This window comes from Drosophila serrata, unplaced genomic scaffold (genome assembly GCF_035046125.1).
Source record: "Drosophila serrata isolate PLE 108 unplaced genomic scaffold, ASM3504612v1 contig_163, whole genome shotgun sequence".
Lineage (NCBI taxonomy): Eukaryota > Metazoa > Arthropoda > Insecta > Diptera > Drosophilidae > Drosophila > Drosophila serrata.
The window spans coordinates 65,951-75,808 of record NW_028257061.1 but is presented as its reverse complement, the minus strand read 5'-3'; the positions used below and the strand labels follow the sequence as shown (position 1 = coordinate 75,808).

The following is a 9,858-nucleotide window of genomic DNA, read 5'->3' as shown; positions in this document are numbered from 1 at the left end:
TTTTAATGCTTTTCTCTGTCCCAATCTCAGCACACCTGACCTAGCAATGGCCAGATTCGTGGCGGCGGATGGGAGGGGAGTCACCTTATCATCTGAGCCGGTAGTCAAGCTGCTGCAATGGGCGGAAGTGATGAAGACGACCCTGGTGCTCTGGGGGAGTTCGGTGAGTCACTCTTTGGCAATATTATTTGAAGAAATGTTACGATATGTAATAAGGGTAATACGCCGACCTTCATCTTTCCGAGCACGGAAAATTTTTAAGGTTGGGAAGAGGTGTTAGACCTCACCTTACATATAGAACAGAACAATGACAGGGTCGAGAACTGGAGGGTATCGACAGAACACTCCTTCTCAGACCACAGGTACATTTTTTTTTTAATAACGACAGCAGTTAAGAAACAGGTGCCAAGAAGAAACCCCCGCAAGACGGATTGGAACAATTTCAGCGAAATTGTCTAATCTAAAGTAAACGGCAGGAGGATCAAGACTATATCCACTGCAAAGGCACTCGACAAGGAGGTGGAGGACCTAACAAATATTCTGAATAACGCCTTCAAAGAGACTTGTAAGCTAACATTCTCGAAGAAGCAATAACCACCGTGGTGGACAAAGGAACTAAGCGAGCTCAGAAAGAGCGCGAGAAAGTCCTTCGAAAACAGCTATGTATCCCCGGATTGGGGAACATACAAAGAAGCACAAAAAATTTACAAAAAGGCAGTATGCAAGGCCAAGAAAGAGTCCTGGCAATACTACTGCGAAGCATTAGAAGGCATAAAGGACACGGCGAGAGTAAGCTAAATTTTTGCCAAAGGGCACATAAGCCCTACCCTGATCAACAGAGCAGACGGCTCTGCTTCGACGACAAATGAGGAGTCACTAGAGCTAGTAGTTGACACCCACATCCCAGGAAGCCTAAGAGTGAGCTCGGAACCCGAGGAGGGAACGAACACTCAAATGGACACACCTACGAAAGACATCATTACCACTGAGCGAATTCAGTGGACAATAGACTCATTCGATAAGTTTAAAAGCCCGGGCCCAGACGTCTTAATACCGGCAATGCTACAATCAGCCAAGGATAGCATTTGCAAATGGCTAAAAGCCATTTACGAAGCTTGTTTAAGACTGACGCACATCCCACTGCTGTGGAGGGAGGCAAAAGTCATTTTTATACCGAAACCGAGCAGAAGGGGGCATATCCTAGCAAAGGATTATAGACCGATAAGTCTCACCTCCTTCGCCCTGAAGACACTAGAGAGACTCCTGGACGTCCACATCAGGGAATCTCTAGAGGGACATCAACTCTCGGATGCGCAGCATGCGTACCGCAGAGGAAAATCAACGGAAACAGCGCTACACGTAGTTGTACATCATGTCGAGAAGACATTACAACACAAACAATACACGATGGCAGCCTTGCTAGACATCGAAGGCGCGTTCAATAACGTGAACCCCGACTCTATCCTAGTTAGGTATTGAGAGAGGCATCAGAGAGTGGATCGGGGTCATGCTAAAGAGCAGGACGATCACAGCCGAACTGAGTGGCACTCACCTCACGCGGACTGTGAAGAGAGGCACACCTCAGGGCGGGGTACTATCGCCCCTACTCTGGCTCACAAATATGAACGCCATATTGACAGATCTCAATACGGGTGGAGTCAAAGAAGTTTCATACGCAGACAACATAGTACTGCTAGTATCGGGACCATACCCTGACGTTAAATGGGCAAAAACCTGCGGACTTGGTATCAACCCCACTAAAACAGACCTAATGTTCTTCACACGAAGAACTAAGATACCACCCTTCAACATGCCCAGTATAAACGGCATGGAGCTAAAACTAGCGGAGCGAGCGAAGTATCTAGGAGTTATTCTGGATAAAAAGCTCTCATGGAAAGAAAACATTGCAGAAAGAGTAAGGAAAGCAAGCATTGCATTTTACTCCTCAAGAAAAATGTTTGGGAACAATTGGGGACTGCACCCAAAGATAATTTTATGGCTCTACTCAGCAGTGGTACGGCCAATACTAACTTACGGAGCCCTAGTATGGTGGCCGGCACTAGCGCAGTAAGACTAAAGGCGAGAAATTGCTGGAGGGACTACGGCGCCGGGCACGGCAAGATCCTTGGAAATAGCGGCATTAACACAGACGTAAAGACCGATCATGGAGTCGGAAATGAAATTGGGGAACGCATTCTCGACATCATACCCATCAAGGGAAGACTGGAGTAGGGGCAGAGTAGTAGTGGAGAACAAGGTGTCCCTCTACACCGATGGCTCAAAAATGAGCTGCGGCGTAGGGGCTGGGATCTACGCTGAAAATTTGGGAATCGAAAAGGCTTTCAATCTCTCTAACTTAGCGACGGTCTTTCAGGTTGAGTTACAAGCCATAAGGGAAGCAGTCGAACTTTCCTTCAGGCAGGGCCTCAGGGACACCAGAGTGCGGATCTACTCGGATGGCCAAGCGGCTATTAAATCCCTAGCTGCCGTGAAAACGAGCTCACGACTAGTGGCAGAATGCAAGAAGGCCCTTAATAGACTTACCGACAAAAATAAGGTACAAGTAACATGGGTACCGGGACACAACGAGATCCCAGGTAATGAGAAGGCAGACGAACTAGCCCGTACAGGCTCGGCAGGGCTAAGTTCTGACTTCGAATTACCGATCTCCCTAAACGCGATCCAGACAAGGATCCATGACCACTTTAGGCAGATAGCTAATAAAGAATGGCAAAGTAAGAGCGATCACAGAAGGTCAAGGGAATGTTGGCCGAGGTACGACAAGAAACGAACCAGGGAACTGCTATCCAACAGCAAGCGGGATATTAGCAGGTTCACGCCACTCACCACGGGACATTGGGCGATCGGTTCGCACGCAATGAAGTTGGGACTGCCATACAACGCAATCTGTAGAAGCTGTAAGCAACCTACAGAGCAAGAGACACCGGAACATCTGCTCTGCTTCTGCCCAGCGCTAAACCACATCAGATTTCGCCACTCTGGTGCCTACCAGATGGAGTCACTGGGAAACATAGAAAAGCTGAAAGTTTCAGGAATCCTAGGTTTTCTTACTGACTCTGGATGGTAATGATAGTGAATAACAACAACAAACAGAAGGAGTGGAATAAAACGGAGCTTAGCTCTAATTGGAGGCCCCAGCTATGGGCCTCACCACTGTAACCTACCTATCTACATTTAAATGTTTATTTAACTTTTGTATTTCACCGTTGATTATTTGCAGCATATGTAAATAATACAAAATTAAAAATGCCTTTGAAAATAAGATTTGAATGGAAGCTGGTAGAACTTATGCCCAAGGATGCCGTAATCTCAAGGTATGTAACCTGTCGACTTTCGACCTTCGAGAGATGCGAAATATTTTCCAGTACTTAAGGATGGTGCTTGGTCGTCATATATCGATTTAAGTTCGTCGAAGTATTCTTGGCTTTTAAACATTGAAGAATAATCAAACGAAGATGGTCTCCATGTTTACTCAATGATATTGTCAAAATTTATTTTAAAAGTCACTGTAAACAACAAAATTGTCAAAATTTATTTTAAAAGTCACTGTAAACAACAAAAATATTACTAGTACTTTAAACTGTTCTAAGTGAATTTATGTTAAAACAAACAAAACTTTCCAATAAAAATGTCAGATTACGCTTGGCAATACTAGAAACGGCATTAGGCCAGAAATAAAAAAGGCAGCCGACGTATAACATGTGTGTACGTATTTGAATACCAACTTGTGATCCATTTCTAACCATTTTCTTTACTTTGTCTAAAAACTTTTCATATATGAAAGCACAAATATAGTGTTCATTTCTTGGTATAATACATAATCATCAACTAAATGCTATAAACAATGAAAATTATATTTCAGGTGCTCTGGCAATTTGCTTATAAATCTTCAAATAAGTTCGTTTTGAAAGTTCTCACCTAGTTAAAGACACTTAAGACAACCAAAGTAGGCGCTATGCCTTTTAATTTCTAAAAGAAAACATCTTAAAGGCATGTCACTAATAAAAGCTTTAACTTTTATTTCAAATTCATTTGATATATACAAAAAGCATTACAAAGTTCAGAAATAAATTAATTCAGTTATTCGTTAACATCTTTAAGCTTGCTGTCACCCCACAAAAACACATGCTAGATTGCTTTTTCTTTGAAAAAATCTGTTAATCAATCAGCTAATTCATGATGAATATATTCTCTGCCATCAATTGGGACACAACAACCATCTATATATGTTCCCTTTTAAGTTTTCGAATCAAATGGCAAATCAGGTGATGCTCTGAAGCTCATTTAAAGCAGAGTACGAAATATTTAAGTCAAATTAGCAAACAGCTTGAAAATTTGCCGTGCAGAAATTTTTTATTATACTCTTCAAAGTCTTCAGAATAGTCACTGCTAGAACTTTCAAATAATTTTGGTTTAGATTATATTCTGGATTCAATATTTGTTCATTCCATTCGCTGAGAAGCTAGGATCTTTTCATACACATAATTCGGAGCGCTCCTAACTTTCTATGCTTGGGTATTCCTAAAGTGTCATTCACTTGGCACTTTGTAAATAAAATCTATGCACGGCATTAGCTCTACAGAGCCTTGATTAGAGTCTTTTGCCTACTGGATTCACTGTATATAGTTGGATATAGTTCCTCTATTGACGAAGCTGAATATCCTTACCATCCAACTTTGGAAATGACTATCCTATGGGGACTGTCTTTGAAAGGAGATATGATCAAATAACTGAGTAAGTCCGCTTTTTTCGAAATGCTGACTACCAAAAGCTAAATTCCTTAATATCCGAATTTAATTGATCCGATTTGTACATGTGCTCTGACATGGCAACCGCCGAGGACATTTTTACAGTGCCATGAACTTGTTTCTTTCCTTAACCTATCCGTTGGTCTCCGTTGGAAATAATTTTTTATTCCTCTCCACACAAAAGTTAGCAAATCGGCTGCCAGGAACTTTATGGGGATCTCCAAGTTATCGTAAATCCATAAACTCTTCGAGAATGTTATCACTCCTCACTTGCAACATCTAAGCAGATCCGTCATTTCTCCATGTAAGCTTGGTTTTATGAGTAGATGTTTAAATACAACTAATCTTTTGGATCTTACCTCATTTGTTTTTAAGGGCTCCTTACGTAACTTTAAACCTTCCAGGAAAGCTTTTGACTCGGTTCATCATTCTCTACTTGTAAGGAAACTCGATTCTATGAGGTTCCCGGTGATCTTCTTAAGTGGATTTCGAGTTATCGGAGGGACAAAACTAAAAAGGTGTCACATCTGGAGTAGAACTGCTATTTACATTGTTTATCAATGGTCTGCCGCTGCTTCTAAACATTCATGGAGAGGTTTGCCGGTTTGCTTGGATTTATTAAAAGGTGTTCGAAGGAATTCGATTCTCCTTATGTAAAAAAGACTCATTTAACTTCGTTGCTCATTTTCCATGTTTCCCACGTATATTCCCTTAGTAGTAAATCACTGCGGGAGAGTGTTTGAAATACTTTGACCCTTTAGGGTTTTATGTTCCGATTACAACCGCCCCTTTAATAATATTAAAGACATTGAAAGCCTTAGCTTGTATTATCTTTGTTCCTTGTCAAGCGTCTAACTAGAACGTGAACGTGCCGTATTTTACAATTGCGCCATTTGGCAATTGTTCCATTGTACTTGGTTTAAAAGAACTTAATTAATATAATGTATAAAAATATGTAACTACAATAACGAAGAAAGTAACAAGTTTTTTTTTTCAACAGTTTATTTAAAAAGATCAGTCCAAACACCATATCGTTAAATTACAGAATAAAGGACAATGTAAAACTAATTGATTCTGTTCGGAGGGGGGCGATCATGCCGCTAAAGATCCTGTATTGGAAAAACCTCCCGCGACGCAGTCGAAAAGTAAGATAACCCATAGAGGTTTAAAAGATAAGTCGGGGGCGCCGTCGAGCTCGAATCAGTGCTTCAGCTTTATTTCGCATCATACATAGAACTCACTAGCTTAAACATAAGGCCTGCGCTCCCGACCGATAAGATAAGCGTAACAGTGCGAGAGCGGGCCCGAAAAGTGGAACGCCTATGTTAGTAAGTATGAAAAAAAACTACAGTTCTCAGGGCATTTGTTTGTTTGACTTACGTAAGTACGTCCGAAGCTGTATATACATATAAGTCACAAACGAAAAATAAATTAAATTTTGTTGTATTATATATTTTGTTTCAATTAAAATTATTTATGTTAAGTATTTAATTTAATTCTCAACTCAATTATTTGTATATATTTGGGTTTACAAATTTATAAGACAAATAATAAACTAACAAATGTCGTATATTTATAAGCATATACATCTACATATAAGCAAGATAGGAAGCTAACTTCGACACGCCGAAGTTTATATACCCTTGCAGTTAGAACTTCGGTCACTATGTATACAATATAAATTATATATATTTATGTTAAAAAGCAATAAAGTAATGCCTGCTTCATTCACATATACTTATTATATTTACAGTTTTACATTCACAGTTTTGAATTTTCCTCTATATCTAACGATCGTTTGTATGGGAGGTATATGATATAGGCGTCCGATTTTCATAAAATTGTTCATAAAATTTAAGATTAATATAAAATGGCTACACCGCAAATTTGATGAAAATCTCTTGAAAACTGAAAAAGTTATAATTTTTAATTGTATTAATTTCTCGATCGTTCCTATGACAGCTGTATTATATATTAGTCCGATTTGTATAAAATTTAACACAAAATTGTGGAATAATATAAAATAGGTATATCTTAAATTTGATAAAATTCTGTTAACAATTGAAAAAGTTATAATTTTTAATTCATAGTTTCCATGGCAGCTATATGATATAGTAGTCCGATTTTCATAAAATTTGTAGAATAAATAAATAATTAAATACACAAAATTGTAGAATAATATAAAATGGCTATATCTCAAACTTGATAAAATTCTGTTGAAAACTAAAATACTTAAAATTTCTGACTGAAATTATAATACGCTGCAAGGGCATAAAAATGCACTGCAGAACCTTTCAAAAATGTTCAGCATTTTATTTAAGTTCACTTAGGGCTCCGGTTTTTTTGTCCTTTTTGACCTGAGCATATAGTGAAGCTGCTTTGTAATTTATCGGTCCGTAATGTTGACTCTCAAGATCAGCGTAAATAAATTCATCTTCAAAATTTTCCGTATTCAAAGGCTGTTATGGATAATATAAAAAGATAATATCTGATTAGTATAAAGAGCTAAATATTTAGTTTTGTGCGGTACTTGGTATGCTCTGTGTGTATCATGCAAGTTGTTAAAATTGGCATAAAATAGTTTGGTAAATAATTTAAAGTTTTAAGCTATGCAAATGTAATTTCAAATATGGCCATAGATTTTTTCATTCAAATGCATTTTAACGCATTATTGTTAGCAATGAAAGATAGTATGAACGATAGTTTATTATCTAATTTTAAATTAATAAATAAACACTTTACCTTTTTTTCTAGTAAAACACAAAATAAAAAACTTAGAATATATAGGTATTGCTGCTTTTGTAAGGATCCTCAAAGTCGGACAGATTCTAAAAAATCACAATTGGTTTGTATTTAGATAACAATGGAATAATTTTGTGAAAAATACCTCTTATCTGTTTCTTTAATGAGAGTTTGTATTTTGAACTTGCAGAAGTATTTGTGCCGTTAAATTCACTTAATTTCTTTTGTTTTAAATGTGTTTGCCATTGCTTAAACATTAATATCAATTTGCTATTAATATAGTAGTACTTTCCAATTTATTTTACCCATCATTGTTTAAATAGTCAATTGTACAAAAGGTGTAATTTAAAACGAAAGATGTGTGCTTATTACTATCTTTTGAGCAACATAGAATGTGTGGCTTTCTTATGCCTAACTCTTGCTAAGCATTTATTTATTACCCAATTAAGTCATTTTCATTCTTAATCTTCTCTTTATACATAATTAACAATGACAAGAAATATAACCTTTGAAATGAAAGTCTTATTTAGGTTAAATGTCTTCAGACTTGAAAAGTTTTCTTTGGAGTGAAATTTGCAAAACTACATTCAAAATTTTTTCCTCTAAGTAAATTTATACAATCTTTTAAACATGGAATACTTCCAAAGTTCGTCTAACGGTCATCAAAAGCATGATACAATTAAAATTTGTAATTATATCATGGTTTTGTTGGTCTGCAGACGACCTTCGTTTGTGAGTTTTATTATTATTATTGCAGATTGCTTGATGGCACCTTGTTTTTAACTCGAGTTGAGTGTCGGAAATACTCCAAATTTATTCTGTAGTCTTTTTGTTAAGGCTATTCTCTGGTTCCCACATTTCTTCATTACACTACACTTTTCGCCTCTAGATTTAGAAATTCACTCTAAACAAGAAAAGTATGTAGCTAACTTCGGTACTACGAAGCTTATATATCCTTGCAGATAGAACTTCTACGAATTCATATTAAACAATAAAAATTGTATATATTTATGTTGGAAAACAAAGAAGTAATGCATGCTTTCATTTCATTCACCTATATATATTACTAGCGGCCCGTCCCGGTTTCGCACGGGCATTAAACATTACATTTAGATTTGTAAATTTTAACACATTCATAATAATAATAATAATATGACACATATTCATCCTTTATTTTTTTGTTTTTTTTTTTAACTATTGAGGTCATAACCCTAAAAGAAAATACATTTATTTTGTTAGAGCTTCTCTGTAAACAATATTTGATGTTTTATTTTGTGGCAGCAAAATAAATTGATTTTCATTGGCTCCGACTCGCGATAAACCAACATACAGTTGACCATGAGTAAAACATTTCTTTCGCAGATCGATCCATACTAATTCGAAGGTTTTGCTTTGTGACTTGTTAATTGTTAATGCGAAAGATGTTTTTACCGGAAATTGAAGCCGTTTAAATGGGATTGTCATATCATTTTGGATGATCGGTATCCTCGGTATATGAGTTAGTTGACCACCTGCTGGGCATATTATGGTTAAGAGGGCACTTCAGAATACATCAAGGTTCTGGCAAAATCATATTCCTGGCATAAGGTGAAGAAGGCAGTCAGAGTTGTCGCTGGCGGATTCAGGACTCTTTCTTGCACATTTCTTTCTGTGAAATAGACACGTTGACCATTCTCCTAATGGACTGCCAAGTGAACTGAAGCTGGATAGCGTTCATGAATGTGGAATGAAAAAATTCTCCATGCTGCCTCGTTGCTGCTTATGTATCTTCCAGCCTGGTATTGAGATATTTCATCGACAACTCGTACTGCATTGTTATCACCATTTTCTGCCTGAACACCAAAAACTGCCATATCGCTGCCTTTATTCACGTACTTGCAGATATATTTAATCGATTTCACGGAATTGCAATATTCTACGTTGATGTGCGCTTTGTATGATTTTGACAATAGTGTTGAGTATGGAACCACCCAACGATTGTCTACCTCAATATCACCAATTCTCATTTTTAAATTTGCCGAAGTCCCTCCATCTTCAGTTGACCGTCACCTATACAGAGGATATCCATCGTCCCCTGTTACGGTGTTGGCTGTAAATGCTCAAGAATATCGCTTGAAACACTTCCCGTCTACCATGCATGGTGAACATGGGTTGAGGGTACCACATGGGCCATGGATCATGTTCTTGATGACAACTTCATGCAAATCCGTATCAACCTCGGCCCATGGAATCTCAGCGCATATAACATCGTCGATTTCATCTGGAGTAATTTTATCATACAGCCAAATCAGTATGTGCGCATGCGGCAATCCTCCCTTCTGCCATTCTACTGAATAAATCCAGCACC

At 37.7% G+C, this 9,858-nt stretch overlaps 1 protein-coding gene across 8 annotated transcripts in view; it reads right to left on the bottom strand.

Moving 5' to 3' along the window:
* Window positions 1-6,200: 6,200 nt before the first annotated feature.
* LOC110190376 (B-cell receptor CD22) overlaps window positions 6,201-9,858 on the bottom strand; it is a 68,215-nt gene continuing 64,557 nt past the window's right edge. For 5 of the 8 annotated variants that reach the window (XM_086826743.1, XM_086826741.1, XM_086826750.1 and 2 more), the window contains one exon: window positions 6,201-7,228. In XM_086826743.1, the coding sequence (XP_086682869.1) occupies window positions 7,206-7,228 (23 nt within the window). In that variant the 3' untranslated portion in view covers window positions 6,201-7,205. Of the gene's footprint in view, window positions 7,229-7,511; window positions 7,598-9,858 lie in introns of all 8 variants that reach the window. The other 3 variants (XM_086826742.1, XM_086826744.1, XM_086826749.1) reach the window with 1 other exon arrangement.